General features: G+C 38.9%; 1 gene segment (V, D, J or C); it reads right to left on the bottom strand.

The window, feature by feature from the left end:
- Nucleotides 1-15,623: 15,623 nt before the first annotated feature.
- On the bottom strand, nt 15,624-16,212 carry LOC128530203 (T cell receptor alpha variable 12-3-like). The segment is given in 2 exon segments: nt 15,624-16,001; nt 16,135-16,212. Coding segments are annotated over 2 exon segments (399 nt in total).
- Between the last annotated feature and the right edge of the window lie 8,353 nt (nt 16,213-24,565).

The following is a 24,565-nucleotide window of genomic DNA, read 5'->3' as shown; positions in this document are numbered from 1 at the left end:
AGGGGCGTACCTGCTGCGTCTAGGAAGGTCTGTTCATCTGTCATGTCGGAAATATGGCAGATGCAGATGCAGGGTTCCAAGAGAAATATCTTTATTTATCTCTTTACAAAAAAAACTTAACGAAAGCAAGAAACAAACTAAGGTTTAGCCCGATCTGTCGCAGCTTCCCTCACTGGGTCTGCAGGCAGGCCGTGACTCTCCACAGTCTTTAACTATTACGGCTGCTCCGGACCCCGTCCTGCAGACACCGTTACTCCTGGGGGAAGGGGACAGAATCATCAGCATCCATACAGTCACAAACATGAAAGACACAGGTGCACAACGGTGAACAGACAAAGGGCTACGGGCTCGGCTGGTATATATAGAGACACACAGGGGTAGACACAGGTGAACTTGGTCTTGTGCTAATACAGATACAGGGGGACAAGTACACACGTAGACACACTAGGGGGTGACAAAGCTACGGTTAGTAATCCGGAGACCCAGATCTCTTTCCCCTGAACTGAGGTGGTACCGATGTTACAGGCACGTTTTCTTTTAAAACTCTTCTTGAAGTAATAGAAAGAAGGAATCAGGGGTTTAGATTTTTTATATTGTTTGAACAATTGTACATTATATAAGTTACCGCCACTGAAGCCTTTGTAGCTGCAGGACAGAATAACATCATCACCTTCATCTACAACTTTGTGACTAACAAGTGGCTCTATCGGATCTGCCATGAAGTCGCCTGTCATAAAGAAAAGAGTATATTGTATATTTTTATATTATAAAGAATAATAAAGTGTGAAATCCACAGACACATAAATAAAAAGGTGAACATGATAATTGGCTTTATATAAATAAAAATATTCTTTATGTACTCTGATATGTTAACATCATGAAGATTTATAAAGCTCCAGCCTCCACCATCACATGACAGTATCACCAACCTTGCTGAAAGTCTTTATATTCTGCCCTTAGTTAGGTAACCTGGCTGAAATATACAGTATATTTAAACTAAAAGTAATGAACTACTAATCTAACCATCACAATAATACCATTTATGTAATTGTAATTTAAATAAATTGTTTACTAAATGAACCAGTCAATAATTTAATTATCACTTATGTCTCTATGTGTAGGTAAAGCAGTTTTCTATTTAAGTTTAAACTAGGTTCAGAAGTAGCTTAACTATTAAAACTCGTCAGTTAGATGTAATTTTTTTGTTTTTTTTTAATAGATCAAATAATTAAAAAGTAGCAGTAATTTTGTAGCTGTAATGCTGCAAGAACCTCCAGAACAAGGCATTGATTAGGTTTCTGTTACACAGTGTCTGATCCACAATGTCTGATCCACTGGTAAACCTGATCCACTGGTGAACCTTGTAAACCTGACAACACAGATTACAGTGTCAGTGATCAGTGCAAGAAGACAATAACGACCCATTAACAAATCAACTACTTTGTAAATAACAAACCTCATTCAAATGAAACGCCTGCTATTAGGATTGATGGATGATATTCTAACCCCCCAGGAATAACCTCACTGGTGAAGTGAAGAAAAATGAATAATGATGCATTTTGAATCATTTCCTTTGAAAAAAACCTTTCAGGTGGCATTAAAATACTGTCATTTATAAGTTTGGAGCAAAGCAGAAAATGTAAAAAAAAAAAAAAAGTCCTGATCTGGTCGAACTGGACCCTCTGAAAGATATCTTCAAGTTGCTGGAAGATCGTTATTATAGGTGTTATTACTGTATAACCACTAAAATAAAGCCAGCAGTGAAAATAATATATTAATAGCTAAACCATACTGTACGGTTTCTTTAAGCCATTCTGCACCCACTAGATAAAGATTAAAGAACAATGACTCTAGAGTCAGTTTTCTATAATTAGTGTATCTTTGCTGTTTTTTCAGATTTTCCTAATCTTTACATCATACTCTATCAACTCTCTCTGAGTTGAACTTCTTGATCTCTGTCTATTTGGAGTTTTAAATCTTATCACATGTCATGGGTTTTCTCATGGGTCTTCTCTAGGTTCCTCAATATCCTCCCACCTCTCAAACACACATTGGATTGACTACTCAAATTTGCCCCAATATGTGAATGAGTGTGTAGATTTATGTAGGTGTAAGTGTGTTCTATGATGAGCAGGAGCGCTATTCAGGGTGTATTATCACTTCATACTCAGCATTCACAAAAAAGACTCTGGATCCACAATCAACCTAAGCAGGAAAATTGCAGGGTTTAAACTATGTAAAAACGTACGCATCCTGGGCCAGTTGACTGCTAACAGGGTTTTTATTAGAGTCACTTTCTCTGCTCACAGTGCTTCAGTGGACCCGCACCCCCAGAAATACAACAAACACAAATATATAGGCTACTCGCTAGATAAATGCTGGCCTTTCCAACATGTGAGCCGAATTGTTCAAGTTATAATAAGAGAATATATATATATATATATATATATATATATATATATATATATATATATATATATACAGGCCAAAAGTTTGGACCATGTGGAGTTATGTACTTAACAAAAAAAGGTCTCCACAGTCACCGGACCTGAACCCAATCGAGATGGTTTGGGGTGAGCTGGACCGCAGAGTGAAGGCAAAGGGGCCAAAAAGTGCTAAACACCTCTGGGAACTCCTTCAAGATTGCTGAAAACCATTTCAGGTGATGACCTCTTGAAGCTCATCGAGAGAATGCCAAGCGTGTGCAAAGCAGTAATCAGAGCAAAGGGTGGCTATTTTGAAGAAAAAGATAAAGTCCTTTCATGCGCCATCTGGCGGATATTCAGTAAAGCACAACAAATTTATTTAAATTCCCGAATGTTGCTTGCGGCAAGTCGCGGCACGCCGCATGCCAAGTTGCGGTATCTCGCGGGAAAACACGCACAGTCTTAATGGCCACATCTGTATAGCAGTCCTGAAGGTCCTCTACTGTATGTCAAAAAATTTCCATGAATTTGTGGCCTTCAGGTAGTTTGCTCTGCCCACTCTATATTCCCAGAAAGCCCTGGCCCCTATTCCCTATAAAGCCATTGCTCTCCATGATTACACAGCCATGACAAAAAGTTTTGAAAATGATAAAAATATTAACTTTTCTAATGTCTGCTTCTACAGTGTTTTTTTTTACTGAAGTATAATTGAAAGTATTTTAAGTGTCATTAAGTTTATGTAAATCCTTTAAAGGGAACATCCAGAAACATGTTTTAGTAAATGTTAATATGATCTTTAGGGTCCTAATGAAAAGTTTGTAATATATTTAATTAGAAAATTCTCAATGGTTGTGTAAAAAAAAAAACTACTTTTAACTTTTCAGTGCATGTTCCTCTAAATGCTTATGATCTCTGCTGAGCCCGCCCCCCCAGTTCTGTGGGGTGTGTCTTCACAAAACACGTGGGGTATAGCCACGGGAGTGGAGTCCAGTTTGGACTGCATTACCCACAAAGCACTGCGTTGTGGGTAATGCAGTCCAAAACATTGCCCACAACGAAGTGCTTTGTGGGTAATGCAGTCCGAACTGGAAAACGCTGGAATATGGAGCCTGAGCCTGTTTTCTTCAGTCGTTTTTGGTTTGATTTAAATACAGAACCTACGCGGAAGTTTGTAATATCGCCTGACATGCAGAAATTAAAAGAATGGACATGCATCGACTCAATTTGTCTTTCTCATCACTGCATGGGCATAAATTAACGGGCTGTTACGCTGCCGCAAGCAACAACAACATAAAGCGAAGAAACTTACTGAAAGAGATACGGACGCGATGTGTTTACTGATGTGTTTACATGTCTTCTTAATCTTCGACAGACATCGTTATAAACCATCTAACGTAACAAAGGTAAGTTTTCCGACTACGTACACAGTTTGCAACTAGACAATCACCTTAATGCATTGTTTATTATAAACGGGCGATTAGGGATTATATAGAGACGGATGTACATAGAGAAAAAGCCATAACCATGTTCTATGAGAGTATAAGTTAACTTACACTCCGCATTCATCGTGATTATTAGAAAAGGCGATCTGCAAAAAGTCATAGAAAAAGAAATGTGAGTTTAAATGTTACTTTACTCACTGAGCCTGGTAAATATAAAGCAGGAACACGAAGCGTTAGTACAGATCCATTTTTCAGGAGCAGCTTCCTAGTAAAACCTGCTTTATATTGACCCTCGTTTATAAAGCAGTCTGGTAAAAAAATGATTAGCGCAAACATGAACGCATTTAGGTAAATCAGCGGGGACGTTAGCTTCAAAAACTAAATTCAATTCAATTCAATTTTATTTGTATAGCGCTTTTAACGATTTACATCATCACAAAGCAGCTTTACACAATCAAAAGAACTAAGTTCGTATGAAATGTGAATGTGTATGAATCAAAAATGATATGATTGTCCCTGATTGTCCCTGATGAGCAAGCCTAGGACGACGGCGACAGTGGCAAGGAAAAACTCCCTGAGATGGTAATAGGAAGAAACCTTGAGAGGAACCAGACTCAACAGGGAACCCATCCTCATCTGGGTGAAAACAGATAGCAGGGATTGATGTGCATAATAATATGCGAGACTGAAAGTTCAATATAAGAGGAGATGTGTAAGATTAAAGTCCAGTTTGTTCCTGGAGGCTCAGGTAGACTGTGAAAAATTTCAGTCCTGAACTATTGAGCGACTGAAGTCACAGGTCCTCAGAGAACAGCTGTCTGCATCAGTCGAGGACAGGACCACCTTCATGGAAAAGTGGAACCAACCCCAGTCACCACACGCATTCCAGGCAGACCACACGGGGGCATCCATGTGATAAGATCTCCAACCAGAAGCAGGACTCCAGGATGGGTTGGAGAGTTCCAGCGGGCAGAGGGGGTCTGGATCACTGGCAGCTCAGGAGCGACATGTATAGCTCGACAGAGAGATGGGTAGAGGAAAAAGGAGAGAGGGAGAGAGAGAGAGAGAGGAGAGAGCAGAAAAGGAGAGAGCAAAGAGATGGAGAAATAACAGTTAGGTATGGTCACAGTCGAACAATGTAAAAAGTGAATGTATATTTAGTGCAGAGTGCAAGCAGAGACTCCGGCAGGACTAACTATGACAGCATAACTAAAAAGGGAGAGCCAGAAGGAAACACAAACATGAGGGCTTCCAGAGATGTAAGGCAACCAATCACCTCACCGTCAACAAACCTGAGTGATCAATGAGAGTGGGGAAGACAGCATCCAAACATACCAGTTCGCCTAATACTCTACGTCCATGAGTCCCCCAGATCTGCTCCTTTACCTAAGGCTAATCTATTTATAAAAATGCTTGGCTAAATAAATAGGTTTTTAGCCTGGACTTAAACACTGAGACTGTGTCTGAGTCCCGAACACTATTTGGAAGACTATTCCATAACTTTGGGGCTTTGTAAGAAAAAGCTCTGCCCCCTGCTGTAGTTTTAATAATACGCGGTACTGACAAGCAGCCTGCATCCTTTGATCGAAGTAGGCGTGGCGGATCGTAAGACACTGGCAGTTCACTCAGATACTGCGGCGCGAGACCATTTAATGCTTTATACGTCAAGAGTAGTATTTTAAAATCGATGCGAAATTTCACAGGAAGCCAATGCAATGTAGATAAGATAGGGGTCATGTGCTCATATCTTCTGGTTCGAGTGAGGACTCTCGCTGCTGCATTCTGGACTAATTGAAGCTTGTTTAAGCACCTAGTTGAACAACCAGACAGTAAGGCGTTACAATAATCCAACCTAGACGTGATAAAAGCATGAACTAGTTTTTCTGCATCGTTTAGTGACAATATATTTCTTATCTTGGCAATATTTCTGAGGTGAAAGAATGCTATCCTGGTAATATTATCTACATGTGCTTCAAATGAAAGGCTTGAATCTATAATCACACCGAGGTCTTTTACTGTTGCACTTGATGGAACAGAAAGGCCATTTAAAATCACATTGTGATCAGAAAGCTTACTTCTAGCTGCTTGTGGTCCTATGACTAGAACTTCTGTCTTATCAGGATTAAGCAGAAGGAAATTAATTAGCATCCAATCTCTTATGTCCTGCACACATTGCTCAACTTTAGTAAGCTGTTTTTTCTCATCTGGTTTTGCTGAAACGTATACTTGTGTGTCATCAGCATAACAATGAAAACTAATACCATGTTTACGAATTATGTTGCCTAGAGCAAGCATGTAAAGGAAAAAAAAAGCAGTGGGCCTAAAACAGAACCCTGTGGAACACCAAACTCAACTTGAGAACATGAGGAATGGTCACCATCTAAATCTACAAACTGATAACGATCAGTCAAATAGGATCTGAGCCATAAGAGGGCCGTTCCCTTAATTCCTACTACATTTTCTAATCTGTAAAGGAGAATATTATGATCAATAGTGTCAAAAGCTGCACTGAGGTCGAGTAACACAAGTATAGTGACACAACCCTGATCAGAGGCCACTAGGAGGTCATTTACTACTTTAACAAGTGCTGTCTCTCTCCTGTGATGAGGCCTAAATCCTGACTGATACAATTCATGTATGCTATTCCTATGTAAATATGAACATAGCTGTTGTGATACTACCTTTTCCAGAATTTTAGAAATAAACGGGAGGTTTGATATCGGCCTGTAATTGGAAAGCTGACAGGGGTCAAGGTCAGGTTTTTTGATTAGTGGTTTAATAACTGCTAATTTAAGGGATTTAGGGACATACCCACTGCTGAGTGAACAGTTAATTACTTTTAACAGGGGTTCTGTTATTGCTGGAACTATCTGCTTGAGAAAATGTGTCGGTATCGGATCTAATTCACAGGTTGACGATTTTGAAGAGGAGATGAGTGAAATTAGTTCACTCGCTTCAAGGGGAGTAAAGTATTCTAGGTTCTGATGTGATGTGATTAATTTATCATCTGTATCACTTAAATTGTCTGATTTTAAAGCCTGAATCTTTTGCCTAATATTTATGATTTTGTTATTGAAAACGTTCATGAAATCCTTACTACTGTATGTTGTTGTTGTGGAGATTTCTGCAGTGGTCTTGTTTTTAGTTAATTTAGCTATGGTATTAAATAAAAATCTCTGATTATTTTTGTTATTTTCTATAAGAGTGGAGAGATACATTGACCTAGCAGCACTGAGAGCTCTTCTATAGTTCAAGATGCTCTCCTTCCATGCTATTTGGAAAACTAACAATTTAGTTTGACGCCATTTGCGTTCTAATTTCCGAGCGGTTTGTTTTAGAGTGCGTGTGTGATTGTTATACCAAGGAGCAAGTTTCTTATCTCTAATCATTTTTCTTTTAACTGGAGCTACATTATTTAAGCTATGACGAAGTGTTGACTCTAGATATTCGGTCGCTTGATCGAGTTCTGTGAAATCAGATGGCGATCCAATCAAAGTTGATAACTCTGGAAGATGATCGATAAAGCTCTGTGTGGTATTTGATGTGAATGTACGTTTAAGGCGGTAGCGCGGTGCTGTGCGTACATTATTACTATGAGATACTTTAATCGAGACAAGACAGTGATCTGATATAACTTCAGACTGTGGAATTGTAATTATGTTTCTTATACTCAATCCGAAGGATAATATTAAGTCCAAAGTGTGACCTGCTTTTTGAAGTGAAATTCAGGCACTGCGTCCTCAGCGACTCAGATGTCGGTAGTGAATGACGACTGCTGTGTTCGCTATTACACCCAACAACTGTACACCACACTCGCTTAGGCGACATTTTGCTCCAGCGGCGAAAAACAATGGCCGACAGCTTCTTCTCACTCGGGGCGGGTCTTTGCTAAAACACCAGTGTCAATCAACAAGTGTAGGAGCGGCCTCTTGTGATGTGGCGTCACAGTGACAGGCATTTGCTATTGGCCTGATTTCAGAAGGGGCATGTTAATTTAATAAATTAAAATGTGTATGCACTCTCCTAACACACAGTTCAGTCCAAACAGCTTAAAAAAGTGCATGCAGGCCTGTATGACCCCTTTAAAGAGTAATTTAATGCTAATGATTTATTCCATCAATTTCGATTATTTTAATATAATAATAATAATAATAATAATAATAATAATAATAATAATAATAATAATATGTTTATTTGGGTGTGATTTATAACTATTAACTAAATAAACTTACCAAATTTGAGAAACAATAGGACAAAGGGCACACATACAGGAAAGCTCCACTGTTTCTTTTATTTCAGTGAAACTAAAGGCATACACCAATGGAACTTAAACGTACAAGAGATACAGTGTAGAATGGAAAAACTCATCCTATCAGGTTCACATTAGAGTATGTTAGGGGAGTTCCCTTTAACTAAATATTACAATTCTGTTATACATTACACAGCAAGTCATTTATTTAAGCCAGTCATCATATAAAGGCAACGCTTAGAGTCATGCTATTTCAGATGGCAGTGCTAATGTCTAACAGCATGTTACTATAATGAAAAAAAAGAAAGACATTAAGATTAACAAGAAATTTATTAACAAATAAGGAATATGATTTTTAACAAACACATGCTATGACATACCTATTTATAAGTTAAATTAGATTGTTTTTCAGCTTTTTTTAGCTCCATATATGAGCACAAGTTTTGTTTGTGTCTTTGGTTAACTGATAAAATTGTAAAGGAAGTAACTTTAATCTTCTGTGGTTTAAGAAACTTCTTATGCACAATTGTTATGTTTTTGTACAGGCTTTTAATGACTCTGTATTACTGTGCTCCTACTCTAAGAGCGCAGAGATATAGTGCAGAATCTGTGAGCTTTAGACTCCCAATTGTAAGTTCAGTAGAGTCTGAAGTTGTTTTTGATGTTAATCGAGTGTCAGTATCAGTGCTATCATAGCCACTCCTTGACTTTGCGCCTCGATACAGTAAATACTGTGGTGCGCTGTTAGGATATTGTTTGTACCAGTAAAGATAAATGTAATCACTGCTTGACTCATATGAGCATTTCAGAGTAACAGTGTCTGTTTCTTCCTTGCTAATGTTGACATCTTCATCCTTCGGCCCAATTATATCTGCAAAACTGCCTGCTGTAAAGGAGAGAATAGAAAGAATAAATCTGTATTTCTTTCAAATAGTCTAAATATTATCTTAATAAATAGCTTGATGCTAAAAACGTTAAATTAGTAGATATTATTCACTTTATCTTAAATAATACTATTAATGAACTGAAGACAAATTACCTGTAACTACAGTGAGAATCAGTGGTGTGTATCTCACTATGACCACGAAGTTGAATAGTTGAGCCATTTCTGAACAGAGTTCTGTGAGGATTTTGTTTAATAGTGCTGTATGAGCTGAACTTACATGAGGGAACTTGGCTCTAGAAGGCCACACCCAGGAAGTGTTGCTGTTGTGGTATACCTTAATCATTACTTTCAGTTTTAACAACATTTCTACACTTTCAATTCATTATGATGTGATGCTGAATATACTGAACAGTAGTGTAAGGATTTCTTGAATTTTGATAGACCTCCTTTTGTCTACTCAGTGCTCAGCCTGTATTCTGCTTGTCCCGCCTGGTACCAGGGAACCCCTCAATGATACACACAAGTCAGTGCTCAGTGAGACATTCAAAGTTTATTGTGGGAGACAGGAGTATATATACGCACACACACAAAGAACCTAAGAAAAGGTGAATGCAGGAGTGTTTACATCCAGTCTGGAATGCTTTTAAAAGATAAGGTAAGGAAGAACATAAATTTAGGAGTAGCTCTACATTTACGAGCGTTTAACAGTTTTACAACCTTTAACATAAACTACGTTAGAATGTGTTTATTGAAAGTACAGCTTGTGTCGTGGGAAAAGGAAGAAAATCACTCTGTTCTTATGCACACAGAATACAATGAAACATACTAAAAACCAAATATTCCCTACAAGTAGCAATTTGTTCTATACAGTAGAAAAAAAAGTGGCTTCTAAAAACGTCTAAATAAAGGATGGATAGATGAGTTAATTTATTACCAATTTAAGCCAACTATGCATAAATGAATAGATCAAATAATGCTCACAATATACACAGGGATATTACAGAAAATTTCATTTAACGATTATGTACATTGTTGAACAATAATAGTTTATATGCTACAGTACAATAAAATGTGTTTTTGTACAGTGCATTCTGTATTTTCTGTCACTGTGGGCCTCAGAGCACAGTATAGTATAGTGCAAAGTCTGATACAGCAGCAGATGAGATGAGCAGTTTCTGTTTTCTGTTTGCCTGTGCCTGGAAATAAGATGAGACTGGCATTCCTTAATAAACCAAGAATTTAGAATCACAAACTACAATTGAGCCACACATCTCATACCTTTAATGTATTTTGGCATTTAGTAGGATCATATATCCCTTTAATCTAACAATAAACATCATACATTACATACAGTACTGTGATGGTCAGTAATTATAATGGTATCATACTGTACATGTTTGAAAGCTGTATGTGGCCTACATGTAAAATCTCCTGACCTCAAATGTTTTTATCCCAGTAACCTATAGTAATTAATCAGCATGATGTGCATCCTTAGCACAGGATGTTTATGGTATTTGTCTGGAACAAACAGTAATAACAGTTATTTACGCTAATATAGGGCTATTTAACTGTTTAATATCTAGAAAGTTACAGAATCATGTTTTATGCATCCCAAATGCATTTAAACTGCATGATATTTCATTATACTTCATTTTACCTAACAAACCTGCAGTATAACTGCAGTAAAACTGCAGTTTTTATCCCAGAAACTGCTGTTATTTTTTGGCTTTTTTAAGGTTCAGTTAGCCACCAGTTCCAGATTCAAAACCTGCCACAAAGGCACACATCTGATAATGTTATATCATCTCAAACACCACTTTATCTTCTTCGTAATTGTTTTTTCAAGTCTAAGTCTTTCTGAAATGCCTTAAGTGCTGCTTTATTTATGTCAATGGCAAGACACAAAGGTAATTAGTTCCTAATTGCATCCCAAATCACACTCAAATCCATAATCAAGGGCAGTATTGTTATGTGAAACAAGTAATGTTACACTCTAGTGCATTAGTTGTTCGATCGACATTAATTAGCATTTAACCTGAAATTGTAGCTGATAGTCTAAAGTGGCAGACATTTATTACAGCTGTAATTTGGTTTAAACAGGCAGATCATGAAAGGATTTAGAGTCAGTTTAATCAAGTGTCAATATTAATATTTAACATTTAACAGTTAACATTTTTTCAAGGTAATGGATGGTTTTACTTCTGAATTTGTGAAATATGCAACTAACCATCATCATACTGTATTTATGCAATCAAACTCAAATCTGGGCAGAGTATAAGAAAAAAGCAATTACCATGCAATGAAACTGCAGGTTAATATAAAAGTATAGTACACCAGTAACACCTGACACAACTGTTGTTTAATTTCATTAAAATCTGTTTTATAAGGCAAATTTGCCTTTTAATTTTAGTGCAGGTGTTTTTGCAGTACCTACAGTACCATATCATATATTTATACTTTAAGCTGCATATTTTACTATCAATGTTGTTTGTCTGTGGTTAACTGATAAAAAGTTGGTAAGGAGGTTATCTTAAATTTTCAGTGGTTTAAAAAGTTTTATAAACACCATTGTTATTATTTTGTACAGCCTTCCATTGACTTTGTATTACTGTGCTACTACTCTAAGAGCACAGTGATACAGTGCAGAATCTGATAGCTTTAGACCTCTGATGGAAAGTTGACAGGAGTGTGAGGTTAATTCAGCATCTAATCTAAAGTCAGTTGGAATGCCATCTTCATACAGTAAAAACTGAGGTGCGCCATTAGAATATTGTTTGTACCAGTAAAGATAATTGTATTCACTGCTTAACTCAAATGAACATTTTAGAGTAACGGTGTCTGTTTCTTTTCCAACAATTTCATCCATCGACCCAAATTTTCCTGCAAAACCGCCTGCTGTGAAAAATAAAATTAGATATTTTATTAGCTTTGTCTTTGTCACGGTACGCCGGGTAATGCCCGTTTCTCGGGACAAGTCCTGATCTCCCGCAACTCCCTTCCACACTCCATTCCGCGGCTTCCATTTTGCCGCCTGAGTTACTCATGCTCGCGCACACCTGCGCCTCATCACCACCACTCTATATAACTCTCCCTCAAGCAGCGAACCCTTGCCGAATTATTGCGTGCCAATGCTCTATTGTCTCGTGCCTTTTTGTCAAGTATATCTGCCTGTTTTTCACGTTGTTGATTCTCTTTTCTGCTCCCCAGGATTACGCTCTTGCCTCTCGGATTAAACTCGTTCGCTACGCTGACTGCTCTACCGGCTTTGATTCTCTGCTTTCACTTTCGACTACGGCTTGTCTCGATCCCCCTGGATCATTCTAGTTTGGACTACAGGTGTGTGCTGTCCTTATTCAGTTGTTGGTCAGTGCCTCTGCTCTCTACCCTGACTCCTTTTGGCTGCTCTTATTTAGTGAGTCTAAGACTGCAAGCGCTCTGCTTTTTGATCTTTCACTGTTGCTCTCTCGCCCGTGTTGTATGGGCTCTGGATCTCACATCTTCTAGACCTCTGCCTTCAGCCACTTCTAACCTCCCCTGCTGCCCATTCCTAGTGGCATTTTGAGTGAACCGCATATTTTGCCTAACTTTCCTCTGTATCTATTTTCAGCATAGTCTCATCTGCTATAGCTCTGCCCACAGCCACTTCCAACCTGCCCTGCTGCCTACTCCTGACCGCCTCTAGAGTAAACTATATAGATATATATATATTCAATATAAAAGAACTAAATTATACATAGCTATATCTATATATCTATATATATATATATATATATATATATATACTGCCTAATGTTCCCTTTATCTGCTTCCAGCATATTTTCCAATTAAATACTTTTTCCATTTGATCTGTTGTGTCTGCTTGTGGGTCCTTTTAGCCTGCTGACGCAGGTCGGCGTGTGACAGTCTTTGTATGTACATTATGCAAATAAATTTTTAGAAAATATTCACAAATAAATACAAATTTAATACAAGCATGGAATACAAAACCATTTATTGACTAAATTGTGAATAGTAATTACCTGTACTGACAGAGAGGATCAGTGTTATGTGTTTTACTATATACAGAACATTATACAGTCGAGCCATTTCTGAACACAGCTCTGTGAGAATAGCGCTGCATGTGCTAAAATTTACACTTATGAGAACAGGTTGTTACAAGGACACACCCAGAAAACTTTATACAGATTGTACAGAATTTACAGTATTAGTAACATTGAACTGAGTCTCAAAACTGATTGTATTGAGTCACAAATACAATCATGATTTTGTCACCATGAAATTGTCACCATAATTTCAAAAAATATTTCCTAAAGGAACAAAAAAGTAACGAAGCCCTGAGGGATTTTGAGGCACACTAAGCCACATTCCCACTACATCTGCCACAAAAAAAAAAAAAAAAAATGGGCGAATGCAGAAAGAACTTACTTTGTCTTAGGATGTTGAAATTTCAGTCCTTATTCATTGTTGGAGGCTCAGATATAAAACAGTTTGTGGGAAGTGATGTCCAAATCTATTTCATGTCCGAAATTATGTCCAAAGGACTGCTGTCACAAGCCATCAGCGAAACTGTGCAAATACTACTACTACTACTACATGTAGGATACTCTGTTTTTTCCCCTTCACTTTGTGTTTGTTCTTCCATTAAACAGATGCCTAAAATAAATAGGTAACTCTAAATTGGCTAGTGAGCATGAAGTGCTCCGTAACTTGTGTTACGATTTGGGTTTGCTTCAGTTGGTTAGTTCTGCAATGTGTGCCAATTAACTGAAGTCAGCTGATAATCTACAAAGTACTGAAAGATTGAGTATCACATTTATGTAGTTTTTATTCATTTGTGGCACAGGCATATTCCTTGAGTTAGATTATGAAAGGGTAGCTCTAAGAGCATAAAGGATTATTTTCAAACATGAACTGCAATTTCAACCTCATCCTGAAATTGCTTCTGACCTTATCCCCACTGAAAAAGTGTATAGGAAGTACTAGGGAAGACCTCACAGAGTAGTTCACCTCTCCCATCCTTAATACAAGATCTTAGCAATTAATGTTGCAACTTTTTTTGCCCCAGCAGTGTACGTACAAGACAAACACGCTAAAGTTGATAGCTGTAAAGTTGAAAGCTGTGGGTTGATCAGCAACAGTAGAATAGTTCTGTTTTGTATTTGTGGTTCAGTTTACTGTCACCGATACTCTTAAGTGGTGAACTGTATAAGTGAAGTGTTACCAGCATGCCCTGGATGTGGCCTTCTAGAGTTTAGTTCATGTAACAAATCAGCTCATACAACATCTATGATTTATGGAGAATCTTCATAGTGCTGTATTCAGAAATTTCTCTCCATACAATTCTACAACTGTACTGTACAATTTACTGTGCATAGTGAGACACACACCATTGATTCTCACAGTAGTTACAGGTAATTCATGTCAATCTGTTAGTTTACTATATTGACTGATATCTATGATTCATGAATTTAATCATACAAAAATGCAGATACATTTTAGTGCTTTAATTAATAAACGTTCTGATCCTCTAGACTTTTATGTAGTACAGTCTATAAATAATCTCTTCTTCAAGGATGAGCTGAAAAACACCTATGTAATGCTGCATCTTGTTGACAACACATGTTCCACAACTGTTAGTTAAGACCTAGAATATAACTATAATTTATTTCCGTATTAAATAAGACATTGAATTTATCAGTGACTATAAAAATGTATTAACTTTGTATGTTTGAACACTGCTTTACATTACAGTAAAATATTCTAAACAAATACATATTTCTAGTTTACAATAAACAAATATTTAAACAAAATAAAAGGTTAAAACCACTACACCACCATGCCGCCTAAATAAATAAGAGCACTATTGTACACTACTCAAATAAAATTTAAATAATTTTATTTCTTCCTGCACAAGACTTTATTTACAAACAATTTAGACACTTTCATTAAAGTCAAACTCAGCTCTGTAGTTTTCCAGGTTCAGGCAGAAAGCCAGACATCCATTAGCAGAGATTAATCACAAAATGATCCACATTCCCACAACCCCGCCCACTCACACGGGGGAAAGGGGAGGCTGCCTCCAGAGTGAGCAAGGAGCAATAGGAGATTAAGGTGCATGCCACAATATGTAATGAATCTTTAATATACAGTATATGATTTTATTTATGAGTATATGGATATTATAATAAAAGAACAAAATTACATGCCTACAGTATATGGTCATCTACACCCTTTTTAATGCTATGTTTTTACTTATTAGAGCCTAAATAACAATTGTGTGGGCTTCATCAGAAATAAATAATCATTAGAAATAAATATATGATCTCAAATAGGAACAAATAAACACAACAGACATGCAGGATGTTTTAGTCTTAGAGAGGTGCCTTCATATGTTTATTTTAGTAAAAATCATCACTGCATTAAAGTAAGACGTAAAGATGTGTCTCGTCTAAATCTTATGAGAATGAGAAGAAGGTCCTTTTATCTCTGCAGGAATTTGAGAATTTTTCTATCCCAGATAAAATGTAATGAAACGTGCACATATGTAGATAAGTTTTAAGACTATTCATTCAATAATAATCTATAAAACATGAGAGAAGAGTAACAATTCCCCCCAAAATGCATAAACATTATTCAAACTCAAAAAACTGTGCCCGGGATTTTGTACAGTGTGATTGGATTTTCTGTCACTGTGGGCGCCAGAGCACAGTAGTATAGTGCAGAGTCTGATACAGCAGCAGAGGAGATGATCAGATCCACTTCTTTTTTATTATCGTCGATTTTAGCAGTCATTCTTGGGGGAATGTTTAGACTTAAAGTTCCGCTTTGAAAAATATAAAGAAGAAACTCAGGTTCCAATTTTGAATATTGTCTGTACCAGTGCAAGTAGTTCCCTGTAGTAATGCTAGGGTTGTATCTGCAGGACAGAGTAATATTTTCACCTTCATTTACAGCTTTATGAGTGAAAAATGGGTCTACTGAATTTCCCATGGTGTCACCTGTCATAGAGAACAGAACACAATGTTTTTAACCTTTACACAGTTAAGCCACATTCTGTTGATTTTTAACTGCATGCAAACTAAATCACTAATTCCACACTTCTTTCTGACAGAACAATAATAATGTACTCACCCAGTAAAATCCACAGACACATGTATATGAAGGAGAACATGATGAATGGTCTTAACCAAAGAGAAATATTCTGAGATGCTTTTGTACCTACTCTAATACATAAATACCATAAAGATTCATAAAGCTCCACCCACAGCATCACATGACAGTATTAATTCAATACATTCAGCCTCACATCTGGAATCTGATGTAAAACGATTGGAAGTGAATGCAGCCTGGAAGCAGGAAAACCTAATAGCGAGTCATAACACAAAATTTTTGAATGGTATATCTAAAATTAGCAGGGCTACTAGGAGTAACCAGGACAATATTATTTGTTCAGTAGTACAGTATGATAAAAGAAGTGCAGCCTAGGTCAAAGAGGTTTAAAGGTAAAAAGTAGAATTCATAATCAAAGAGGACTTATACCATAAAAAGATAAGCAACTGCACCATCTTGTGTTCACCAAAGAGAAAAACCTTTAAAAACTAAGAAATGTTTATCCAATACACCCATAGCTCTATTGTTGGTGTAGTATGGGGGGTTAGTCCAAGTACTGGATAAACAGATGCGTCTTGAGTCGTCGTTTAAAGATAGTCAAAGTCATTGCTGTATGGACATCTAGAGGAAGTTCGTTCCACCACCTAGGTGCCAGAACAGAAAAGAGCCTGGATGAATGCCACTCGCAATCCCTGAAAGAGGGTGGGATGAGACGAGCAGTGCTGGAGGATCGGACGGTATGTAGTGCAGTGCGTGGTGTGATTAGAGCAGAGAGGTAAGTGGGTGCTGGGCCAGCATCAGCATTTTGAATTTAATGCGGGCAGCTACAGGAAGTCAGTGCAAGGAGCGGAGGAGTGGTGTGGTGTGGGAGAACTTGGAAGGTTAAAAATGAGACGTGCTGCTGCATTCTGAATCAGTTGCAGAGGACGAATCGTGGACAGAGGCAGGCCTGCCAGGAGTGATTTGCAGTAGTCCAGTCTTGAAATAACAAGGGACTGAACAAGCACCTAAGTAGCCTGTGAAAAAAGAAATAGGCGAATTCTTCTAATATTGTAAAGAAGAAATCTACAAGAGTGAGCAAGGTTAGCGATGTGTGGGGAAAATGACAAATGATTGTCCACGGTTACCCCAAGATTGCGGGCGGTGGCTGATGGAGTGATTTGGTTGTTTTCCAGCGATATCACAAGGTCTTTACATGGGGATGAGTCACAAGGGATAAACAACAGTTCGTTTTTACTGAGATTGAGCTTCAGCTGATAAGCAGCCATCCAGGATGAGATGTCTGCCAGACATGCTGAGATCTGGGTGGAAACCTGAGTGTCAGAGGGAGGAAAGGAGAAAGTAAGTTGGGTGTCATCTGCATAACAATGGTATGAAAATCCATGCAATGATATGACCTTACCAAGAGATGGGGTATAGAGGGAGAACAGAAGAGAACCAAGTACTGAGCCCTGCGGGACACAAGTAGAGAGTCAATGTGGGGCAGATGTAGATCCCCTCCATGTTACCTCATATGACCTATCTTTTAGGTAAGAAGCAAACCATTGCCACGCTGTTCCACAAATTCCAAGGCTTGTAAGAATATATAATAGAATCTTCTGGTTCACCATGTCAAATGCAGCTGACAGGTCCAGGAGGATGAGGACAGATGACAGTTTAGCAGATCTAGCAGCATAGAGCTTCTCAGTGACTGACAGAAGAACAGTCTCTGTAGAATGTGCCACTTTGAATCCAGATTGGTTGGGATCATTAAGGTTGTTCTGTAAGAGATAAAGAGACATTAGGTTATAATCAGTTCTTTTAAGAATTTTGGAAATAAAAGAGAGAAGGTATACCGGGCGATAGTTGTTAACTTCTGATGGGTCCAGGCAGGGTTTCTTGAGGATGGAAATAACCCTTGCCTTCTTAAAAGCAGCAGGAACATGAACAGATGATATGGAATGGTTGATGATTGTTGTGGTGAAGGGAAGGAGGTCTCGTGAGATGGCCTGGAGCATTGTGGGAGGGATTGGGTCTAATGAACAGGTGGTGGGGTTAGATGATAAAATGATCTGCTGAATCTCATCAGATGACAGGTTGGAGAATTCTGCTAAGGGAGGGAAGAGAAGGTCCTGAGGTTCTGCTGTAGGATTTTGGTTGGGAGCGAAGGATTGGCGGATTGCTGCAATCTTCCCATCGTAGAATGTGGCAAATTTGTCAGCAGTTAGAAAGGAAGGGGCAGGAGGAGTATCATTGTATCAGTCACTGCTGATAATTTAAAACTGTGTGCTGGGCCACCAAGGACCAATATGATGCTACAAAGCAGATGCAACCTGCTTGAGGATGGGAGTGCATGGACAAGATGTCCAATTAAGTGAGTTATGTTTCCTTTAGCCATAGGATGAACATGTATTGTGGAAGCATTGTGTTTTGTGGAAAACAGTAAACATATGTATTGGAGCATTTTATCTTGCTAGAAACAGAACACATGTATGGAAGTATTTTGTTGGTTGGAACAGGATATTGAAGAAATGTCATGTAAACGTATTTGTACGTGCATGTTATTCACAAGTTCTGACGCGTGTCTTTTGTTACACAGTGTCACTGACGACTCCAGACGTTTCGTTGATTTCTTTGTCTCTTGTTTATTTTTGACATCAAAGTACAATGGTTGTTACAGTTTCTTGCATAAATCCACTGTAGTCACGACAAGCCGCTTGCTGTGTTCTGTAGCTTCGATAGATTACAGTTACTACAACTCATTTTACTGTATTCCTTTTAGCTTACTGTCTCACGGTCAAAAGCTTGTGTTCTCCACACCTTTCTGTATCCTTCCGTGTCTTAACAACAACTAACAACAACAACTAACGTGCGTGATAGACATGCAGCTACATAACTGTGAGATGATGTCACAGAACAACTCATGAAATGATGTCACAATACAAATTATGAGTATGATACTTAATGCTTAATGCTTAACTAATAGACTGAAATAAAATAAACACAACAACAAATCACAAGAATGAAATATGGCCCTTACATTTCCAGCCCCTAATTGACTGACAATTACACACATTTTTTGTTTTGTTGTTGTTGTTTTTTTTTTTTTACAATTGGGCCACAACATTTACTATTAGATTAAAATTTGAATTAACTTTCTTAACACTTTAAACATTTGTTAACAGTTTAACTTAAGGTATTTATATCGTTGCGTACCAAATGAAAGGAACATGACTACTTTATAAGGTAATTAACAGTCCATTTCACATATGAGGCACAGCTTATCGATGGGTCTTTCCAGGGTACTGGTTTTAGTTTTGAACAGCACACGTCTCACAAGTCCTTTTTTATCAGGGAACACTTTCGTGATCTGTCCGACGACCCATGAATTTCTTGGAGAAGACTCGTCAATTATAAGGACTACGTCTCCGATTGTGAGTTTTTTTTTCACTTGAGACCATTTTTGGCGCTCCTGAAGCAAGGGCAAGTATTCACGCACCCATCGCTTCCAGAATAAGTCGGCAAGGTATTGAATTTGCTTCCACTTGCGACGTACGTAAATGTCCTCCTCTTTAAAAAGTCTAGGAGGCAAGTTTGGCTGTTTTTTCATCAGCAGCAGGTGGTTAGGTGTCAGGGGCTCCAGGTCTGTGGGATCGTCTGTAGCAGTGGTAAGGGGACGGTCATTCATTATAGCTTCCACCTCACACAGGAATGTCTGCAAGTTCTCATGGTTTAGTGGTTGTTCTTCTAGTACGGACCTCAAGATTTTTTTAACTGATCTTATCTGCCTTTCCCATATTCCACCAAAATGAGACCCAGAAGGAGGATTGAATATCCACTGTATCCCCTTTTGCATGAGGACGCCTTCAATTTTTGACTGATTCCACTGTTGGATAGCTTTACGCAATTAAGTCTCAGCACCTATAAAGTTTGTTCCATTATCACTTCTCATAACTGACACCTTGCCTCTGCGCGACTTCAATGTGCACGGCTCTTGTTGTCAGACAAGTAAACAATACGCCATATCTTTTAACGTTACTTCTACCCCGTTTGACTCGAAGGGTCCAAAATAGTCTACCCCTACGTTAGTAAACTGTGGGTGATCTGGTGTTATTCTATCACGTGGCAGTTCTGACATTTTTTGTTTACTATTCTTTGCACTGATCTTTCTACATGTCACACAACTGGACAGAAACTTTCTCACAAGGGAATTTGCAGTCGGAATCCAGTATTCCTGCCGCAATTTTAAAAGCATATAATTCCTTCCACAATGTCCAACCTGTTCGTGAATGTTTCTTAAGATTAAAGTTGTAATGTGTGAGTCTTTGGGTATAATGACAGGGTGTTTTCAATGCTCGGGCATTGCAGACCTACCAAGACGTCCTCCAACTCTTAGCACTCCATCCTGCAGTACTGGATCTAGTTTGGAGAGACAACTGTTTCTTTTTACGGATGCATTACCCTTTTGTAACAGGGAAATTTCGTCTTTGAACTTTTGGTTTTGAACGAACTTAATGACTTCGTTTTCTGCCATTGTTAAGTCCTTAATTGTTAGAGACCTAGGGCTTTCTGTTATTGAGTTATTTGCCTGTCACTTAATCCTTTTTGTTTTCTGCTTAAGCATATCCTTAACGCAAAGAATCCAGGCAACAAATCTTTTTAACTTGAACCAGTCAGGGACCATGGATCCAATTGTTGTTTTTCATGAATTTTTTTCACAGGAAACTCCTCTGGAAGCAGATTCAGCTGGGTTTTTGAATTGTTAACATACCTCCACTGCTGTGGCTTGGTTGACTCTCGTATGATGGAAATTCTGTTAGCGACGAAGGTTTTAAAGCGAAGTTTTTCATTGACAATGTATCTCAAGACAGTTGTGCTGTCGGTCCAAAACACAGAGTCCAGCAGTTTTATTTCCAGTTGACCTTTCAACATTTTGTCGTTGTTTACAGCAACCACTGCCGCTGTCAATTCTATTCGGGGGATAGTAGTTAGTTTCAAGGGCGCTACGCGGGAATTCCTCATCATGAATGCACAGTGTGTGAGTCCATCAGCATTTCCTAACCTAATATATGAGACAACTCCCTATCCCATTTCACTTGCATCTGAGAAGTGGTGAAGTTGTGCTGTACAGTAGTTGTAACTCCAAAGTCAACTGGTTCTTGCTACACTAAACTCAGACAATTGATGCAACTCTTGTAGCCAGGCCCTCCATCTTTTTATAAATTGTTCGGGAATGTCATCGTCCCAAGCGAGTCTCTCTTTACACAACTGCTGCATTAAGATCTTAGCTGGCAGTATGACTGGTGCAAGGAAGCCTAAGGGGTCATAAATTGAACTGGTGACTGACAAGATTCCTCTTCTAGTCACAGGCCGCTCTTTTAAACTAATCTTAAACTTGAGCGTGTCTGAATTAATACACCACAACACCCCTAGAGCTCTCTCAACAGGGAGTGCGTCTTTACTCAAATCTAAGTCCCTCATGTCTTTGATTCTTTCACTCTCAGGGATGGAAGTTAGTAATGTACGACTATTACTTGCCCACTTGGTGAGGTGAAACCCTCCACTTGCACACAGTTTGGTGAGATTACTATATAGCGCAACTGCTTGACTATGACTAGAAACAGACTTCAAGCAGTCGTCTACATAAAAGTTTTTAAGTACTGTCTCGGCAGATGCATTGCTGCGGTTTTCTTCTGCTGTTTTCCCAAGGGCGAAGTTAGCTACACTTGAAGATGATTTTGCACCAAACAAGTGAACGACCATTTTATACTCGACCAAGTCCTGACTCACGTCTCCATTTGGCCACCATAGGAAACGCAACAAGTCTGTGTCCTTTTCCGGAACTCTAACCTGATAGTACATGGCTTCCACATCTGCCTTGATGCAACTTCCTCTTGTCTAAAGCGTGTGAGCACCCCAATGAGTGAGTTTGTCAGGTCGGGTCCCTGCAGAAGCTCGCTATTTAATGATATTCCCTGATAGCTGGCAGCACAATCAAAGACTACTCTTAGCTTTTTCTTTTGAGCATGGTACTGTATACACCATGGTGAGGTATATACCACACTTCTTGTCGACTTAGGTGAGGTGTGTGGACCTTGACTGCATGACCCTTTTCAAACATGTCGTTCATGAAGTTTAAATACTCTTCGTGGAAGGAGCGGTTATTCTTAAACTTCTGTTTGAGGTTCAGTGCGCGCTGCATGGCTGCGCTTCAGTTGTTGGGCATTTGAATAGCTGCTTTCTTAAATGGTAGGCCAATGTAGAAGTGATTGTCAGTAAACTGCAGGGAGATAGTTATATAGTCTAAAAACTGATAGTCCTCTTGTGACAACTCAGCCTAGTTATCACAGTTCCGTTCAGGAAAATCGTGGTTGTACTGTTGTATCAGCATTTGTTCTATACTTTCGATGGAAACTCTGTTGACTGCAACGCTCACTTGCTCATTGTCACACGTGCCTTTCTCGACCGACTCTTGAAGAGGTCCGTTTATGGTCCATCCAAGAGCGGTCTTTACTGCATATGGCCCATTGTGCCTGCTGTTAATTACTCCCCATGGTTCTAGGAGCCTATGCTCTTTGTGGTATGGCCACTTATCAATGTCGTGCCGTTGTGGAATGTTTTCCACTGAGAAAACTGGGATACTCTTTTGTGTGAACACTTTGGGGAGTTCAACAAAAGTGTTTTCCTCCAAACTACTAACCTCTAGGTCAGTAAGCACGTAACTTTCTACTTGTTTCCTCGCATTTATGGTGCTTAACATGATGTCGATTTTTTTACCTTGTACGTTTAATCGCCTTGCTAATGACTCTGTACAAAAGGTAGCAGAGCTTCCTGGGTCCATAAAGGCGTATACTTCTACTGTCTTGTTACCTTTCTTGGACTTTATTTTAACAGGTACTATGGAGAGAATACAGTTATCTCCAGCCCCAGTACACGAGCTCGTTTTATGACTCACTGTAACAGGCAGTGTTTTAACTGTTTCGGTTTTGTCAGCCTTTACGATCGCTTGAGCTGTGTCTTGTGCTGCAATGTGTAGCATGCGAGAATTTTTTTTTGAGCACAACTGACATGTCATTTTCTTTGTGCAGTCTTTGCTTAAGTGTCCTTTTACTAAACAACCAAAGCAGAATCCATTCTTTTTTAAAAAGTCCAATTTGTCCTTATATGTCTTTTCGTTGAACTGGTGGCATTCATCTAGGGTATGATCTTTCGCACAGAATGCACAAGGTTTAGTGAAGGCACTAATAATTGTTGCACCACTACTCTTTACTGTAATTGAGTCTTTATGATTTTTACCAACCTGTTTTACACCGGTTGCGAAGCTGCTACCTCTTTTTCCTTCCATTTTTTGCTTGAGCCCTGACGGAGGTTTGTTGCAGTGTTTTTTATCATTAGTTAAAACGTTCAGGTTGCCAAAAGGTGGGTTGGACATTACAGTTGCTTCTTGCTCTACAAATTCCATCAGCTGCACAAACTTGGCTCTTTTCTGGGTGCGCCTTTCGTGCATGTATGCATGGTTCCTCCATCTTTCACGCAATTTGTAGGGCAGTTTTGAGACTATAGTCCTCAAATTGGTAGCATTGTCTAGCTCATCCATGTAATCGATACTTGACATGGTATTGTAACATTTTACCAGAAACAGGGAGAAAGTTGTCAGCGACTTTCCGTCCTGTGACTTTATTTCCGGCCAGTTGAGTGCAGTTTTGCATCAGCGTTGTAGCGATTATTTGTCCATTTCCAAACTTGTCATGTAACAGTCTCATAGCTTCTGTGTAACCGCGATGTTCTGGCATGAGCTGGCAGCTTATCACAAGGTCCCTAGGCTGTCCTCTAGTATACTGCTCAAGAAAGAACAGCCTATCCAGATTGCTATCAGTTTTGGTTTCGATGACATGTTTAAAGGCTCTTACAAAGGACATGAACTCAAGAGGGTCACCATCGAATGAAGGAACGTCGCGCGGAGGTAAGGAAAGTTGCTTCTGACTCTTCGCAAACATTTCTGTAAGATCTGCCTGAAGTGGCATCCTACCCTGAGGCTCCACTATGTCAGTGTTGTAAAGTGAGTGATCGTTACCTTGGGTAGGCTGTTCCATTAGGGTTCTTGACATTATGGGTTTGGCACTCACGGGCATGCTTAAGTGTGTTGCTCGGAGGCATAATGGCAGTTCGAGTATTCCATTGCCGAACTGTGGTCGTGGTGGTGATTGTGTTCCTGTTCGGGAGCGCATGCACCACGTGTTTCGATGGTCACGTCCTGTCTTGCAGGACCTTGTCGTTCTTCACAACCCTGATACACTTTTATTTTTGCGTTAACCTTTGCAAGCTTCGCTTCGAATTCCAGCCTTTCCTTTTTAACCTTTAATCGTGCTTGGAATTGTGCTTCCTTTATTTCTAACGCCTGCCGTTGCTCTAAGATTGCTGCTTCAGCCAGCAAGGATGCTCTGTCAGCTTCTGCCTGTTTTAGCCGAGCTAA

This window comes from Clarias gariepinus, chromosome 1 (genome assembly GCF_024256425.1).
Source record: "Clarias gariepinus isolate MV-2021 ecotype Netherlands chromosome 1, CGAR_prim_01v2, whole genome shotgun sequence".
NCBI classification, from domain to species: domain Eukaryota; kingdom Metazoa; phylum Chordata; class Actinopteri; order Siluriformes; family Clariidae; genus Clarias; species Clarias gariepinus.
Note: the sequence above shows the minus strand (reverse complement) of the source record. Positions and strands in the feature narration are given on the sequence as shown.